An 18,531-nucleotide genomic window follows, 5' to 3' on the forward strand; every position below is an offset into this window, starting at 1 on the left:
ATCCAGGTGAGAGATACTCATGGGGTGAGAAACACTGGTCACTCCCCAAGAGAGGTTTTCCAGAAGACAGAAGAGATTTTTACTGCACCCACACCAAAGTACACACACAAATCTTTGAAAGGTAGTACCATTTTATTTAGTGTTGTAGAAATTTTAGGTTACTTCTTAAAAACAAAACCAAAGAGATTAAAAATTCCCAAAGTAACAAGGCAGGAAATAATTTTATAATTCAAAAACGCTGGGTGATGGGTGGAAGAGGTCAAGTTAGTAGCTCACATAATAGATATTGAGAAATGCAGAGTTGAGGTTGGTATGACTACTAGGAGGCTAAATTCTCCACCTAGGGCAATTAATCCGTCAGCCTTGAGGCATCATTAATTCATAGTTCTCAAAAAGGAAATACAAAGGTCAGTTGGGAAGGAGGGAAGATCCTGCCTAATTTAACATTAAATTGCCTCTGGCCTTCAATATGGTATGGGACTGAGTGTCATGGGTCCTCCCTCCTCTCTGCCCTTTTGAGCTCCTGCTGTTAGCAAAGCTGGAAACCACACACACACACACACACACACACACACGTATCCCATCCGTGTGCACACATACCTCCCACTCAAGGTCAACAGCTCTTCAGCATGGCAAAGGTCAGACTTTCTTGTTCCTCCATTTTGCCCGCCCCCCCCCCCCCCCCCCCCCCACATGAGAGCACACAGGAATAAAACAGAGGGCAGGAAATGTGTCAAAGTTCAAGGAATGAGATGATGGAAAATAGGCAAAGGAATGACATTTTCCTCAGGAGGCTGACCTCCCAACTGAAGTTCCGATTTAATCTGATGCTTTCCTAAAGTACTAACTGCTCTTTCTGGAGGCAGCCAGGCAAGGCCAGGAAGAGAGATGCTCCTGCTTCTTTCTCCAGAACACAGCTTTCTCCCAGAGTCCTTCAATCAGGTTAGCATTTATAGTAGCTCAAGGCAAGTCCCAACTCTTCTCCTGTGGGTGGGTGCACGCCCTCAGACACATGCCAGTTGTAGGAGCTCCATTGCTCTGATTCACCAAACCCTTGCTAAAGGCTCAGAGCAGACTTTGCCTAGATAAATCCTCCCCCAAAGTAGAGTCCTTGAGGACAGCCATTACCTAATGCCCTCCCAGGCTATCTACTTTGAGAGGTACAGGAATGCTATATATTAGATTTTTTTTCCCAGCAGTGGTAGATGCCAGACACCCTTGAAGTAAATTGTCCTTCATTCTCCAGAGTTCCTAAGTGCATTTCAGAGCACAGGAATCCATTCCCCTACCCAGATGTCCCTCTCAAACACTGACCAAGTTACATACCTGAGGTCCTAGCAGCAGATAATATCTCCAGACCAAGCACCTCTTGTGAGCAATGCAGGTCCCCACACCAACTCTTCTAAGGAGAAATCATTCAGAGCACACCTGACCCCAGTGCCCTTGGGTTATCACAGTCAAAATATGCTTATAAGTAAAAAATATACTGCAGAATGAATATATACATGGACATTTTCAGAGCTGAGGTGAATATCTGGTTCTCTTTATAGGTATGTAAATAACTTTCATAGCACTACAAAAATACAAGTCCTCTGAGAAGTTTACAGTGGTCCCCACTTCTGTAAGAGAGTATTAAATAAAACAGCTATAGGTAATCAAAAGCTGATTAATCAAGTTATAGTATCATCCTTCGGATTAAAGTGCTCCGATATAACTAACATTGCAGCAAACATGTGCTCCTGAAAGGGGTTCTGTTGACAACCATCTTGCCTCCGCCGGTACATAGAACAAGAACAAGAACGTACAGAAGAGACCCCCAGCCTTATAACCGTTGTTGCCTCGAGCCCTGCCCACCATGCTGGCCTGTGATCTCCTCTCCCCCACTCCATCCCCAAGGGAGCTCAAGGCTCTGAGATGATTCTGTGACAGCCACAAGCAACACAGAAACATTCTAATTCCAGTATTAGGTTCCGAACAATGAAACTACCTGAGGGACCCAAACCAGGGCTATTAGTTCAGAAGTGTCCTAGCTTTAAAAAAAAAAAGAAAAGAAAAGAAAAAAGGTGTGTCTGTCTAGACTTAAAAATACCGCCAACCAAAACTAAGTGTTATCTTCTTGCTCTTCATAATTTTATAACAAGGATGATGGAGGAGTGCCAGGAAGTGTTGCTGAGGAAATCAGGGAGCCAAGCAAAGGCACTGAGGGAACAGGCCACAGGAGTCCTACTGAAATCATTCCATACCTGGTGGAACTGAGTTAATAAATGCTTGGGTCACCCGATCCCTTCTCAAGGCACTGATGGGGCCACACCAGCCAGCAGGAACCTGGCCACTATGAGACTTTGATCAACCCTTATTAAGTGAGTGCAAAGTGACACATGCCCTCTTCTACTTCTCATGTCTCCACAGACAGGCCCTATGGATAGATAAGGAACACGTTGTAAGGCTAAAGAGTAGTGGTAGCTGGTGTTTAGAAAAGGCAGCTTGTTCAGAATCTACAAGGCACACTCAAAGGCTTTCTTTAAACTCCCCTGCTTCGGGCAAATCAAGACCAAGCCCAAGAAGCCCAGAAGGTTTGCACATGATCAAAATTTAGCACCTGCAGCCAAAAGCCACCCTAAGCTACTAAAAAACCAAGCAAGTAAGTGTAACGCAACACCAACTGCCCCAGTCCTTCTCATTTCACCCCCTAATTTACTGACTGGGCGGGGTGGGGGTGGGAGTATGTATTTTAAACATCAATATCGAAGAAAGAAAACCCCCATGTTAAATACCCGAATAACCCTGCACCATCTGAATCTCTGGACAGATCTTTTGACCACATCTCTGGTCAGAGAATAAAGTCCTTACAATATCGTTAAAGGCACAGTGGCATTTAAAAACAAACCCCTGGAAATGTACAGCAAGAGATTCATTGTAATAATTAACCTGGCTTTGGCTGGTGGAGCTGACTCTTGCCAGATAACACACAGGGAGGCAGATGGTGACTTGGAGCCTGAAGGCTGGTTATCAGGCATACGGAGTCCCTGACCTCAGGAGCAGGTAGAAACAAACTCACAGAACAGTCTCAGTGTCAAGGGTGACGGTTCACATCTTTCCTGCCTTTTTGCCGACCTGAGCAGGAACTCGGAGGATGTTGGGGGTTTCTTCCATGACCCTGACTAGCAGATTGTCAATGTAGTCTTCCAGCTCTCGAACCTGAAACTCCTTCTTGCTTATTGTCTCCTTCTGTTTGAGAACCAACTGGATCAGCTCATCATGGGTTAGCTGTGCATAAGCAAAGGCAGGGTCCGAGGGGTTGTATTTCTTTAGAAGGGGGAGAAAGGGAAGAAAAAGCGTAAAGTCAGCAAAAAAGGCAAATATCTAAAAGAAATATAAAAGAGGAAAATGTTATTAGCGATCGGGGTCTCCTGGGAAAGTATTTTCAATTCAGGTGGAAAACTGGTTAGGGACAAAGGACCGGAGAGTAAATGTTTAAGGCTTTGCAGGCTACATATGGCCTTTGTTGCCTGTTCTTTGTTGTTTCGTTTGTTTCTGTTTTATGACTTTTTAAAAACATAAAAACCATACTTGGCTCATAGGCTACAAACCCCTGGATTAGACTCTGGCTTTGAGATTTTAGGAAATGGGATTTTGAGATTTGGAAGTCTGTGAACACTAGGAGCTGGCACAGTGAAATATCAATGCGAAGCTGAGAGCCCCAAGCTAAGGTGGCCCATGAAGAAACCCTAGTGACAGAAGATACGGGAGATGATGCTCACCTGCCATCACCCCAGGTAGTCACTCATCCCAGACTACCTGCTGCTTCCTCCACTACATTCAGCAGGACTCCATGGTTAGGTTGATGCACTGGCCATTCAGAGACCCCACTTTAAGTCATTTCACACTCAAGAAATATGTTAAGTGCCACCACAATGCATCACCTAGTCATCACCCTCAGATGTCATGGTGTACCCTCTGGGCACACAGTGGCCAGAGCCAGGGCTGAGCTGTACCACTCTTGGCAAGAGCAGGAGCCCTAAGGAGTTATTCCATCAGCATTTATAATCTGGGATGACTGGAACCCAACTGCAAAGTGACCAGGCCCAAACCATGAGGAAACACAAGATAAGGACTGAATAAAAGGTACTATGTTGTACCAAGTCTCCACTTGGAGAAACTAAGTCAAGAGCAGAATCATCATTCACTCTTTTGACAACATAATCAAAGGCCCTGCTCAGTCCAGTGACGTAAGCTGCCTACCCACTAGCTAGAAATCAGAGGGAAATCCCATCCCTCTTATCCTGGCTCAGAAGGAAAGCAGAGTGCCGTATTACTGGCTTAGAAGCACACCCTGACAGGGCACCCAGGTGGCTCAGTGGTTGAACATCTGCCTTTGGCTCAGGGCATGACCCCAGGGTCCTGGGGAGCTCCCAGTGGGGAGCCTGCCTCTCCCTCTACCTATGTCTCTGCCTTTCTGTGTGTCTCTCATGAATAAATAAATAAAATCTTAAGAAAAAAAAAAAGAAGAAGAAGTACACACCGACATTTCTATGCACAGAGCAAGTTTTCACCTAACACAGGCTGCCCAGAAATAGGTGAGATGTTGGACTACTTTTTTGAAAAACCACTTCTCCCTTAATCCTTTTGTTTTTCAACTTGTTGAAGGCACACATTCCTCTGGACCTCAATCATCCTATTTGTAATGCTAAAACAATCTTCAACCAAAAAGTTGAGTGTCTGGAAAAGAATTCTGGAGACTGGGTGTACAATGTGAATGTACTTAACACTACTTATCTGTACACTTAAAAATGCTTAAGATCTCTCATGCACTGTTGGTGGGAATGCAAGCTGGTGCAGCCACTGGGGAACAGTATGGAGGTTTCTTAAAAAATTAAAACTAGAATCGATCCAGTAATTCCACTTCTAGGTATTTATCCAAAGAATATAGAAACACTAATTGGAGAATATATATATGCATTCCTATGTTGGGTGCAGCATTATTTACAACAGCCAAACTATGGAAGCAGTCCAAGTGTCCCTCCACTGATGAATAAGGAAGATGTCACCTGGAGGCAGGAGCAGGCAGGTGCTCCTTGAGAGTAGAGACCAGGTCCCTACAGTGCCTTACACGGGGGCACAGGGGTTTGGGTTCCAGAGAGCTGGGCAACCAAGAGCCCACAGCTACATAGGAGACTGGAACAAACTTCAAAGATGGGGAGTGATATGTCAACTAGACTTTGGAAATGAATTAAAATTAATTTCCCCAGGGGAACCTGGTTGGCACAGTCAGCTAACTGCCTTCGGCTCATGTCATGATCCCAGGGTCCTGGGATCTCAAGTAAATAAATAAAATATTTTTTAAAAATTAATTTCCCCCCAAAATAACAGAATTCTGTTTTTCACTATAAAGGGAATGTTTTCTCATAATGGAAAATCTCAAAGACAGAAGAGAGAAAAAATTATCATGTAACTTCAACACGTAACAGTTGGGTTTCTTATTTCTTCCTTGGTTTCTTTATGGTATGTTTTACAACTTTAAGCATCATGCAGAATATGGCTTTCAAGTGTTTTAAAATTATTTTATGAGCATTTTCCTATCATTAAATTTTAGCAAAAATCATTTCTAATGGATACTTAAAAACTTTTTAAAAAGATTTTATTTATTTATTTGACAGAGAAAGCAAGAACACAAGCAGGGGGAGGGGCAGAGGGAGAGGAAGAAACAGACTCCCCACTGAGGGAGCCTGATGCGGGGCTCAATCCCAGGACCCCAGGATCAGGACCTGAGCTATAGGCAAACACTTAACCCACTGAGCCACCCAGGCACCCCTGGAGGCTTAAAATTTCATTATATTTTACTCATCTCTCTATTGCTAGATATTTAGGTTGGTTTTTTGGGGAGGGTTGTTTTTATTAAAATGCATGAGCATAAATCTTTGATCATATCTCTAAAATATTTCCTTATGATAAATGCATGGGGTTGAAAAGGCATGTACATTTCATGCCTTACAAACTATGAAACAGCTATTTAATCTGGATATCATAATCCAAAGGAAAAGTACATAAGTCTTTGAAATCATTAGGCAATCCTAGATATGTGATGATTTAAAAAATTATAAAACAATCCAGCATTCCAGAAAGTGAGCAACAGCCATGGCGAGGAAGAGGTACAAAGAAAATACCCATTAATTCAAGAAAAAACAGTGCCCATTGTCACAGATTTCCTTCCAGGATTTTCACATTGGATGTTCCCTCCTGTAGATGTAATAATAATGACGTATATTCAAATTTGTATCCAACTTTTTCCATTATTAACAGGATAGATGATTTTTGGATCTAGTTGGCTATATTATTTTTAAATGGAAGTGTTAAAGCCACCTGGGTAAATAAATAACACTCCTAAGTTATAAATCATCTATAAGGGGTGGAGGCCCTAAAACAGTAACCAAAAGAAAAAAAAAAAACCACTATAGTAATGATTTGGCTAGCTTTTCATAACTTTAGCTACGCAATTTCTTTCCCTAACCTTTTACTTTGCAACATTCCAAGGAGTAGTTACTTTTATAAATATTATTTATGGCTTAGTACAAAGCATCTATTATATGGAGGGCCACGAGGAGTCTCTAGGAAACTTTCCATATATACTCAAAATATTAAAAAAAAAAAAAAAAAAAGGAATATTTACTAGGTATGGTCCAGAACTAAGCCCTTTGTTGCAGGCAGTCAGAGGGGCAGCGGTTGGGCTTACAAATCATGAGCAAAATAAGCAGCAGTTGCCTTTGTTTTAAGGCAAGTTATTCTCTCAGTCAGGGCCAGGAGATAAGCCCGTGACTAAATGAGCTTTGAAGAATAAATAAAATGGGAGCCAAGGGTCTTGGTCACTTCCCGAGAGCTAGGTGTTTGTTTCTCTTTGGAGCCCAGCTGCATTCCACAGTAAAAGGAAGAGGGGATGGGAGGCTGCTCCATGACCCTGGTTTTCATTACTGTCCCTTTTATGCTGTTCTTTTGCCTGGTTTCCTGATAAATATCATTAGCTCCAGGAAAGTACACGCACCCTCTTCTCCACACCCACAGACACCAGCCAAATTGAGCCGGGCGAGTCATGGTGCATTTTTAGGCTGGGGCTAAAACACAGCAGGTACACCATGCTGGCTACGGCAGATACGTCTGAGAATGAGACTCACTTACCACCAGCCCCAGCAGCATGTGGCACAAGGGAAGAGAAGGCAAGGCGGCTGGAAGATGCTAACTTGTTCGCATTGACCATCTCTTACCACTACTCAGCCTCTTTACCTGAACCTCAAATCTCCAGCTTTCAGTGAGCCTTTCACTAGCTCCTGGTGGCAGACAGGCGATGGAGCCAGAGATAGTAACAACTAACTGGCACTTTAAAAATGCTTGCAGGAGTAAAGGAGACACAAGCAAGAAGTTTCTGTTCTAATAACTCAAAAACTACTTGGTATCTTACAGTACAGAGGACTGTAAAACCCCTGATTGAATGAAGTGTTTAGATGCCATCGACTAAAACAGAAATAAAGTTTATTTCTACTGATGGTGGTCCCCAGTAGTCAGGAAATTCCTCTCCACATATTTGAAATGCAACACATCCTTGCCCACCAGTCCCTCAGTAAATCATTCTCCTCCAGCCCACGTGACCAATGAGTCAAAGCCCTGAGGTTTGCAACAAGACAGTGCTCTAAATCCTTCTGATTTTAGAACCAGAAAGGGCAGGATAGAGACACTGCAAAGCAGAGACCATTCGGGGGGTTGGTTTGGTTTGGCTGGTGGGCAGGAGTTCTTTTTTTAAAGTTAACCCAAGCTTTTTTTTTTTTTTTGGTATATTTTTTTTTAATTGGAGTTTGATATAAGCCCAAGCTTTTGAAAGAGAAGAGATCCTCTAGTCAAGCGATATTCTTCCTGGAAATTTAGCTTAAGGGGACAAGTTCAATGCAAGAAATTGTTGACTACAGTGTTATTCACACTGAAAAACAGAAAACCACCCAAATATCCAATAACAAGGGAACAGTTAAGTAAATATTGCTATAACCATTTTAAAGAAAAATTAAGTAGTAACGTGCAAAAACGCTTGTGATCTACTACTGAATGAAAAAGAACAGTGTTTCAAACACTACCATGTTCACCAATGCATATGAAAGCCTGGGAACAAAAGGTCGGTAAGGAACAAGACACTTACGTCATCTGAAATTAGTTCCCCACGAATTTCATATTGATTGTAAATCATTGCAATTTCCCCCATTGTAAATGGGGGAAAATAGCAACTTTCCACTAGAGAACATCACAGACACCTCCTAAAGTTGGTCATCAGAGTTAACATTCCTACTACCGCGACAGGCGGACATAATGTGCCTCCTTTTATGATGCACCAAGAGGGACCCGCGATTTTCGAGGTTAATTCCTGCCAGGATTGTGTGACCTCAACCAAACCATGAGGAGACAGCAGACAAATCCAAACCGAGGAAAATTCTACAAAACAACTGATAGAAAGCCTTAGAGAATGTCAAGATCTTGAGAGACTTTAAGATGGCTGGGGGAGCTATTCCAGGATAAAGGAGCCTAGAGAGAGAGACAGCAACGAAACAGCAAGAGATCCTGGATTGGATCCTGGACTGGAAAGAAAAAACAGGAAAACTAAGGAGCACACTTATGAGACAACAGGTGAAGTGCATGTATGGGCTACAGATGAGAAAAGAGGATGACACCAATTTTAAACACCTTGATCTTGATTCAATGTCCTTATTCTTAGGAATTCCACACTTCAGTATTTAGGGGTAAAAGGGGCATGAGGTAGGCAACTTACCCTCCAAGGGTTCAGACAAAAGAAAAAAAAAAGATGTATATATAAAGAGAGAACAGACAGGGAGGGGGAGAGACGGGGTGAAAATGATAAAGCAAATGTGGTAAAATGTCAACAACTGATGAATTGGGAAGAAAGGTTTATAGGGGTTCCTTGTACTATTCTTTGCAACTTTTTTTAAGTTTGAAATGACTGCAGAATAAAGTTTCAAAAAAGTATATCTAGGCAATGATTAACAACCACAAGAATTTTACGTTCTTGCCAAAAGATAAGAAAGGATATGTGGGAAAATGAAAAATCCCTGATTGGAACAGACCAGATGGTGGGTCATATCTTCTTGCTAGAAAGAAGCGCCCATATCAGTCACGTTGCTTGAGATACAAGCAATCCACCATAATTAAGTAAATATGAGGAGAACAATAATAATCCCCTGGGAAGTGTAGGGACTTCCAAAGATTATCCAAAGACCCAGGGTCAAGTGGCTCCTGGTGTTACCTGCTGCCTTAAGGAGGTATATATAATGGTGACTCTAGAAACTTTTTTTTTTTAAATAGATCCTGAGTAGCACGCCTACTTCTTGGAGAAGACATACCTTCATCATGGTTTCGTTGATCAAGTTCTCACTGATGATGGTGGCAGTGCCCAAGCTGGAGTTCGCAATCTTGGTGGCTGTTGTGTTCATTGGCTTCACGGGATGAAGTCTAAAGAGAAGAGGATAGGATCCTTAGACCTTTCTGCAATGGCCAAACCAAGAAACTATCCATCTCATGGACGGCAGCCAGTGAGACAGACAGGAGGGCAGAGTGGTGATACGTTCTGTGCACACCTGCAGTCTCACACACGCCAGTGTTCCTGTGGTAACGAGGGCAGTCAGCACTAGGCCACCACACACAAACCAACCAAGCACACTCGACAACCAGATGTCCGGATGTTCTCACAAGACCCTTGTCTCATTATCAATGTCAGAAGAACACGAGACACAGCCTCTTATTTTTGAGGCAGCTACAGCCTAGGACTGTCCTGTGTGAGTCCCTACAGAGCCTTCTGTTCCTCCACAATAAAGAGTTGGGAACAAACAGGCCAGCTTTACCTTGGGCGGAGCTTAAAGCAAGCTTCCAACACTGCTACGTTCTATCACTCCATCTCAGTTGGTTTCTGATACTAGGAAGGTACTGGTCACAAGACATCTCTGTGATCTGAGAGCCCCAAATCTGACTGTCCAGCGTAATTCCTAAACTATCTCTAAAGACTAATATTGCATCCTCCCTGCAAATGCAGGAGTGTCTTGAGAAGGTGTTCCCACCACTGGGCAGACCCTTTAAAAATGAGCCTTACCAGCAAAATGTGCAGGAGGTACCACCTGGATATCCATGCAGCTAGAAAGCCCTTATCTCTACAGGCAAAAGGCAAAAAGGGCCGTGGGAAGGTGGGGGGGATCGCTCACATTGACAAAACAATCTTCCCCGACTCTCACCTGTGCTTGGCTGACCCCGTTCCTGTGCTTGGCTGAGCTGAGACTGGCTGTGTCTCTGAGGGTGAGACCCAGGCCTGAAGAAGCGGCTTCCTCTTGCCAGAATTTTCCACTTTATCAGCGGAGCCCTCTGCTGTTGCTTTTTTTTGAGATTCTGCTGTACTGGTGTGGTGAGTGTCAGCATGTGGGTGGCTGGGGAAAGAGTGTGTAATAGGAAAGGTCTCAGAAAAGGAGGGGCTGGGTACAGGAGAGTCGAGGGCTGTATCAGGAGGCTGGCTGGGCCTCCCATTTCCCATCAGCTTTTCCTTCTTGCCACAGCCAGGACCTGGCAGCTGTTTATCCAAGCCTGAGCTCTTGCCAAGCTCTGGTTTATGAATTCCTGAAGCTGTAGTTGGCTCTGAAGAGGCCATAACAGATGCTTCGGGTGCTTTTGACCCGAGGTCAGGCAGGCTCTCTAGAGGCGCCGCCCACCCATCTGCCTCGCCCCTCGGCCCCTTCTGCATCTCAGGATCGGCATGTGACATGCTCACGGAGGAAGGTCCTACTTGCAGGGCTGCCACCTGGGCTGTCTCTCTGTCATCTTCACCCTGATCCACCCTTTCATCATCTGACGCCACTTCAGGAATTGCAGGAAGGGTTAAGCCCAGATCAGCCATGACTGGAGAGTTAATACCTGGGATAGAGTGAAGGCCACTCAGGGGATCGGACAATAAACCTTCGTGATCACTGGCTTTGCTCTGATTTTGAGCCATAGGCGTATCGTCTCGCTCAATCCTTAAGAGTGGGATGTCTTTCCCTGAGCTTGCCTCACTCACGGGGCCTTCTGAGACATACTCCTTGGAAGAGGGGAAGTGAAGGGAGTCTGCCATGGAAGCTGGCACACTATGCTTCACTGGCCCGGGTGAAGACACAGCTTCCGTCTCTGTGACCTCTGCATGGAAACACCCAGCAGGCTCTCCATCTGACAGGTTTCCAGAGGTGGCTCCTTTGTGCGTCACCTCCTGGGGATTATCTCTGTGCTCTTCCACCAACCCAGTGGACTCCTCTAGCTCCTCTTCCATAAAGATCTCCTCTGAAAATGATACACGCTTCTTGATTTTCTTTCGGCTTTCGTCAACATTCTCTTTGTGTCTCTGCATCACAGAGCCAAGAGTGGGAGCTGATTCTCCAGACTGAAGAGGGGGTGCCGCTTCTTTAATTGCAGAAGTCATGCTGCCCCCCTTAACTCTGTTCTCCCCAAAAGACCCAAATGGATGCTCTGAGCCTGTGTGTTCCCCCATCAGAGGCCTCCATGCCGGGCTCTCGATCTGGCCACTTCTGAATGAAGGAGCAAGTGTTACTTCTTGGGTCTCTTGAGACGAAGGGGCATAGCCTTGTTCTGAGTGGGGAGCCCTCTGAACTTCTTCCTGTTGGCCCATTTCAGGTTGCTTCAGGAGAGACCTTTCTGAGTCATGACGGACGGTGCTCTCCAGGCCTATCTCACTGGTCTTCCCCATTGGATAATCTTCCATTCCCTTCCATGCTGGAGTGGGGAGCTGTTGGAAATGTGACCCCAAGGCACAAGAAACAGTCTTTGGATCTTGTGTTAAACTCTCTCTTAACAATTCTGCCTTATGGAGCAAAGATGGTTCTTCAGGACTGGCCTGGCCCTGGTCTGTGGGGGGCCAGTTTTCAACTGGCGTGGATGTGGAAATGGGAGCCACAATGGGAGATGAGAAAGAGAAGACAGAAGGAGATTCAGAGGATGGTGTCTCTGCACAACGCCCCAATTTAGAAGGGACAGGTGTCTGGCCAGAACTGGACAGAAGAGCAGAAAAAAAGAGAGTAGAGTCAGGGGAAGAAGGAAGCCTGGCTGTGGCTGGAGCCTCTGGAGACACGTCCAGTCTGCAAAAAGGACAAAATAAAATCTGCAGGTCAGTTGCAGATTCATTGTGAGAGGCGATAAACACTTAAAAGATAAAGGTGTTCCAAAGGGGAGAGCACTTTAATATTTGGGGCAGTATTTTAAGAAGTTAAAGAAGGAACATTAATAACACATGAAAGGGACACTTTTATCACCAAGCACATCTGCCACACAAAGGGCTGCTGCAACACAGAAAGCTCCAGGTAAAGCAACAGCCTACAGTCTCTTTTGGTGATAAACAAAATACATCGAAAATTTCAAAGCAATAAAGGATGCACTCAGGGTAACAGGCACCAGTTTTGAAGAGGAACAGTCTGCGTGCATGTGTGTGTGTGTGTATGTGTGTGTGTGCATGTGTGTGAAATCAAAGTAAAGCAGAATCTCAAAAAAAGTCTCTACCACCCCAGACCACAGAAACATTGTCAGTGTGAATGTGAGTCATGCTGAAAGCAGAAGCCCCCCGACGCTCACTCAGGCTTTTGCAACAAGATGCACAACTGAACACTCAGAGAACCGTCCCAGGCATCCTCGAGAGTGGACCAAAGGCCTCCCGTGCCAGCAAAGCAATGCCACGTTGCAAGGAGGAAAGATACCATCCTCCTGAAAGGGCAATATGTGATAAGAACTTTAAACAAAAAAAGAACTTTAAATAAAAACACATGTTCTGCTCATACCACAGCCAAAACCTGGCATTCCCATTTGCAATACTCAGAGTCAGCTGCAAAGCATGGTTTTCCACGGGGGTCTGATTATCTTACTGAGATGGACAGACCACGCCTGCTGGCAGGGGCTTTGGGCTGGGATGCACCACTGCAGCCCCGGCAGGGTGGGCCAGGCAGGCAGTATAGGCTGATAAAAATAACTCAGAAGATGAAATGCTTGCCATACACAGCTACGACCACGGACCAGCAAGCAAGATCTGCTCGGCCAGTAGACCCTGCTGACTACCCTGGACAGTGAGGTGTGGGTCCCCTGCCCGAGGAGGGCTAGGACTCACCGCGGCTTGACAGCTTTCGTTTGCGGTGCCCTCGTAGAGCCGACGGGGGGTGTGGGTTCAAACGTGAGCTGTCGGTCAGGTTCAGGTTCTGTGACCTGCACTTCTTCAAACGGGTTCAGGAAGCAGCCCTGTCCAAAGACAACGGCCACAGTATCCTTCTCAGATCGTTTCCCTAGGTCTTCGTCAGGCCCTGGCTGGTCCTCCCTCGGTTTGACTTCCATCGATGTGCCTTCTGTCTCCTTCCCTGGGATGGTAGGAGGGCTTCCGCCTTCGCTGCCCTTGGCTGCGTCCTTCTTTCCCGTCACCAGGGACAGCAAAGAGGACTTCTTATTCTCCTGCTTCTTGCTCTCTTTGGTTTCCTTTGCAGCCTCCAAGCTCGCTGGTGCTGCGTTCTCCCGAATATCCCCACTGACCTGTGGCCGGTAGGACGGCAGAGACATGGATTTGAGAGAGTCCTTTGTGGAAGACTCAGACAACCGCCTGTCGGAAGACACTGCCCCTCCATCCCCAGGCTCCTTCCAAGGCCGAGTCGCCAGGTTTTCGGTGGAAGAGAACAGATGCTTCTTCCGGAAGCCCTGGGGAGACGGGGAAGAGGAGGGAGTGCTCTCCTTCGTCTCGCCCTTGGTTTCCGGCTGCTCCAAGTAAACATGGTTCCCATTGATACAGACGTTAGAGCGAGAAAGGACATCATTCTTAGACCGAAGGCCACCAAAAAAGGAGGGTCCTTCCCTCTTGGGCAGGCTGAAATTGCTCTGGTTCAGTTGCTTAGGATCTGCACTCTCTGTTCTCTTGGGAGACATGACTGCAGGGAAGAAAAACAAAAACCAAAAGGAAACAAGTTAAACGAGTGGTTCACAACTGGAAAGGGGTGACATCTCTCCGTGCCTGAATACATTTTTGTTTACTGGCATGACGGTGTGTTACAGCATCTAACAGGTAGAAGCCAGGGATGCGGCTAAAGATCCTACAATGCATGGGGCAGCCCCTACAACAAGGAGTTATCTGGCCCAAGCTGCCAAGAGTGCTGAGGTCTAGAAACCCTGCATTAAACCAATGAGAAGGGCCGAATCTGGCCAAAAGTAAGAATTTAGGCATTGAAATTGAAGTTCAAATTCACAGTTAAAGGAACTAGATTCCTCAACCTTAATTAAGGATAATTCCCATGAAGGTTAAACACATTAATAGGATCTCAATAAATACCTGATGAACTAATGAAATGTCAGAATTACTCTAAGGTTCCATGATTTTACCCTTAATTAAAAAAAAAAGAAAAACCTGGATGCATGCATTCTGTTAATTCCAAAAGCTTTTTTATATATATACAGATTTTATTTATTTGAGATAGAGCATGAACAGGGGGAGAGCCAGAGGGAGAAGCAGGCTCCCCGCTGAGCAGGGAGCCTAAGGTGGAGCTTGATCCCAGGATCCTGGGATCGTGATCTGAGCCAAAGGCAAATGCTTAACTGACTGAGCCACCCAGGCGCCCTCTCAGAGCTTTTTTTAATGGACATCAGCAACAGAGCCAGACATTTTAGAAAAGGAATTTATACATTCTTAGAAACCAGAGCACTTAGAAATAGAGAAGACTTTGTAACCAAGATTATCCACCATAATGACCATCGTCACCACCATCATGGCCATCATCACCAGCTCCCTCATGATCATCATTTCAGTAACCAAGGAACCAAATCAAAATCTTTAAGACTTGTTTCTTCTCTCTCTCTCTGTTTTAAAATATTTTATTTATTTATTCATGAGAGACACAGAAGGGGGGGCAGAGACAGGCAGAGGGAGAGATCGGGTCTCCAGGATCACACCCCAGGCTGCAGGCAGCGCTAAACCGCTGTGCCACCCAGGCTGCCCTGTTTCTTCTCTCTTAAAGCAAAGTAGGCTGAGAGAGAGAAAGAGTGCTCAAGCAAGGAGGAGGAGAAAACTCACCATCCGAGGCAGAAGACGACTCATCCTCATTGTCATCATCCTCCCACCGGGATTGAAAGTCTCCAGGACGAAGCAAGACCTTGTCTGACTTTGACGTAGGCAGGACAGACATGGACTGGGAAAGTGGTGTTTTCTGCAAATTAGACTTGGAAAACAAAGTCTTGATCTTCGATTTCTTTTTCTTGTCTTTTAAAGGAGACTCGTCGTCACTATCAGCTGAGGGCGTCACGCTGGGAACGATGGCAGAGACAGTGTCCGATGCATTGTCCTTAGGTTTCCCCTTGATCTTGTCCTTCAGCTTCCCAAATGGATTCCGAGACTTGTCTTTCATGGAGAGGTCAAACATGCTAGCAGTCATGTTGTTTCTCATAAACTGGATGTCAACCTCAATTTCTCCTCGCTCTTTATCCTTCTTTCCTGGTTTGGATTTCAAGGTGTACCACCTACAAGGAGAAAGGCTGAGAGGTTACATTGGGATCAAAAAGCCTAAAACAATGTTCACAGTCCCCATTGACTGGCCTCTCTTCTCTGCTACCACCAGCCTCTTATATAAACATATTCTTGGACTCTCTTCTTGGGAGTAGAGGGTGGGACAGGGACTGAGGTCAGGACTGGTAATTTTATTTTTGAGAAGACACCCACTAGGCAAAGCTATGATTGGATCTTATACTTCATGTATAGTCACTTAGAATCTTGATTCAATAGCTATTTCTGAAAATAAAATAAATAAAATATCCTATCAAATCATTTCCTATGACTGGTATTTTTCTTCAATAGAGTAAAAATGCAAAGATCTCATACAAACAGTTAAGAAGACAAAATGCAAATTTATGTAAAAATCTCAGAAAAAAAAGCGAGTTTATAGGATGGTCCCTGTCAGGGAATAATAGAAAATATAAGACAGAGTAAATGCTTATATGTGTTGTTCGTTTGTTTCAAAAAGAGTGAAACAAAAGCCAATCACAGAATGACAAATATTGTATGACTCTACATATATGAGGCACCCAGAGCAGTCTAATTCATAGAGTAGAATGGCTGTTGCCAGGGGCTGAGGGCAGAAGTGAATGAACAATTAGTATTTAATGGGTATAGTTTCAGTTGGGGAAATAAAAAAGTTCTGGACAGGGATGGTGGTGATGGTTGCACCAAAATGTGAATGTACTTAATGCCATAGAACTATACACTAAAAAATGGCTACAATGGCATATTTTTGCTATATATATTTTACTAAACTAAAAAAAAAAAAAAGGAAATTGAAAGGAGGCATCATTTCCTAGTTTAATAATCAGAAGAGGAGTATTTCAAACATTATTCAAGTATTTCAACTGGTCATTTGCAAACGATTTCACGATGTGGCAAATATTCTTTTTTTTCATATTTTATTTATTTATTCATGAGAGACACAGAGGGAGGCAGAGACAGAGACAGAGGCAGAGGGAGAAGCAGGTTCCCTGAGGGGAGCCTGATGTGGGATTCGATTCCAGGACCCGGGGATCATGCCCTGAGCCAAAGGCAGATGCTCAACCACTGACCCACCGAAGCGTCCTGATATGGCGAATATTCTATCTGCCCAACTCTACTGAAAGACAGACTTCAGAAAAAGGGAATCCCTCTACATTTTCCATCGGTGAACTGCAAGAATGTGAGCCTGATTAGCAGCATGACTGCTACAGAGCACAGAAGTCTGAATACATGGTCCATCAACAGCCATCCCTGGGGTTTCCAGCACAGACTGAGAAACCACATGTGGATGTTCTTTGCAGTGACCTACTTAAGAGCTGAGGGCCATGGACGTTAAGGAAATGATAGGTTTGCTCAAATGAGCACAATTTCCTTTCTCACCCTCAGCAGGTCTTGCTCACAGGGCACATCACTGCCCCACTACCTTAGCTTACTATACACTGAGAAGAAAGGGGCACAGAGAAGCAGACACCTAACACTTATACAGCACCTATGGTATACCTGGTATACCTGGCACTGTGCACACTTAGGGACGTCCTCATCTAAGTCTCACAAGAATGACACAGAGTGTACATTATACCCATTTTATGAAGACAGTGAGGCTCACAAGTGAGGTCATTCATACAAGGTATTGTGACTGGTAAAGGGTATAAGCAGAATTCTGAATCAGTTCTGCATTTTTCCAAAGCTCCTAATTCTTTCTCTTACACCAAGATTCCTGCTTCGCACTGTCTCCAAGCGCACCACCTTCCAATGGCCATCTTCGCAACACATGAGAGGAGGGCTCAGATTCAAATTCTTTCCGATGCAAGTTTAAGATGCTCACTTAAAAGTCCTCACATTAAGAAAATACTAAGGAAAAGAAAAGTGTTCTCGGAAGAAAGGGGGAAAACCCACCATAGCCAGCCACCCATCATAAATCATAAGATTGTATAAAAGTTCAGTATGCAAAGTCATCAAGAAGAATTTAAACTAGATTTAAAAAAATATAGCCAACATTGGAGAAAGTGATGTGAGCTATGATTCTGGACCTTTAGGGGGAAATCTTTTATGGTTTTTAAAACCACAGGCCACAGCTGGAGGCTGGGGGGAGATGGAAGGTGTTTATACACAACCTCATCCCGGCCAGTCTGGTGTCTTTCCACTATATTTTCCAAGACCGAACCTGGAATAGTTTGCATGTATGTCATTTAGACGTCCAGAGGATTATTTGTATTTTTCTCTTCAGACAGTCACGTGGCTAAATGGTAGCCCTGGTGATGAAGGGTGGTTAGCTTTTGTAAATATCCATTGCAGGCACCTGGAAAGGAGAAGTTGCTGAAAGCTGACTGTGGAGCTCAGATGACCACAGAGGCCACAAGCAGTTTCATCTTTCCACCCTGGGGAGGTGAGTCAGTCAGGTCAGGTCGCCTCCCCAAGCTCGCCTCTCCCCTTAGTCTTGCAGGGGATGCAGAGGTGACCTGCAGAGCTTGCTGTGGACAGTTTCTGGGACTAGCCCACCCTTCCAAAAGTATCAGTGCCAGTCTGTTTGTTTGGAGTGAAGCTACAACTAACTCTAGAGTCCTCCCTGGGGGACCTATTATTATCTGATGCACAGGTTCGGTCTCCGGGTACTAAAGTGGGATTTGTTTAGGGAACTTCTAAAACCACTAGGAGGTGTGAATAGATGCTTCAGCAACTGTTCCTATCATTTATTTTCATGGGCATACCTAAAACCAAACACCAGGCAGCCAAGAAAGTCACAGGGCTATTTAAGGATGTGAAAAGCAGACTGAATCACAGGTAAGCAACCCCCATGCAAATGTTCAGAATTTTAAAAAATCTGTGCTTGGCTTTATTAAAGCTGGAAGGAAGACAGGAATTGTTTCTTTTAACAATATTACCCTCATTATTAAATTTAAACCATTTAAGCAAGGGTTCTTTTGGCACAAGCATAATTCAATAATAAATGAAAGCCGTGATTC

The 18,531-nt window shown here is 44.6% G+C and overlaps 1 protein-coding gene across 3 annotated transcripts in view; it reads right to left on the minus strand.

Annotated features, from left to right (window-relative positions):
• Positions 1–113: 113 nt before the first annotated feature.
• The window catches only part of RAB11FIP1 (RAB11 family interacting protein 1), a 30,761-nt gene continuing 12,343 nt past the window's right edge, over positions 114–18,531 (minus strand). For 2 of the 3 annotated variants that reach the window (XM_041752932.1, XM_041752933.1), the window contains exons 2-6: positions 15,107–15,549; positions 13,169–13,970; positions 10,272–12,152; positions 9,390–9,498; positions 114–3,306 (exon numbers count right to left, since the gene is read on the minus strand). In XM_041752932.1, the coding sequence (XP_041608866.1) occupies positions 3,088–3,306; positions 9,390–9,498; positions 10,272–12,152; positions 13,169–13,970; positions 15,107–15,549 (3,454 nt within the window). In that variant the 3' untranslated portion in view covers positions 114–3,087. The remainder of the gene's footprint in view (positions 3,307–9,389; positions 9,499–10,271; positions 12,153–13,168; positions 13,971–15,106; positions 15,550–18,531) is intronic. The other variant, XM_041752934.1, reaches the window with a different exon arrangement.

Source organism: Vulpes lagopus, chromosome 4 (assembly GCF_018345385.1).
Source record: "Vulpes lagopus strain Blue_001 chromosome 4, ASM1834538v1, whole genome shotgun sequence".
In the NCBI taxonomy this organism is placed as follows: Eukaryota; Metazoa; Chordata; class Mammalia; order Carnivora; family Canidae; genus Vulpes; species Vulpes lagopus.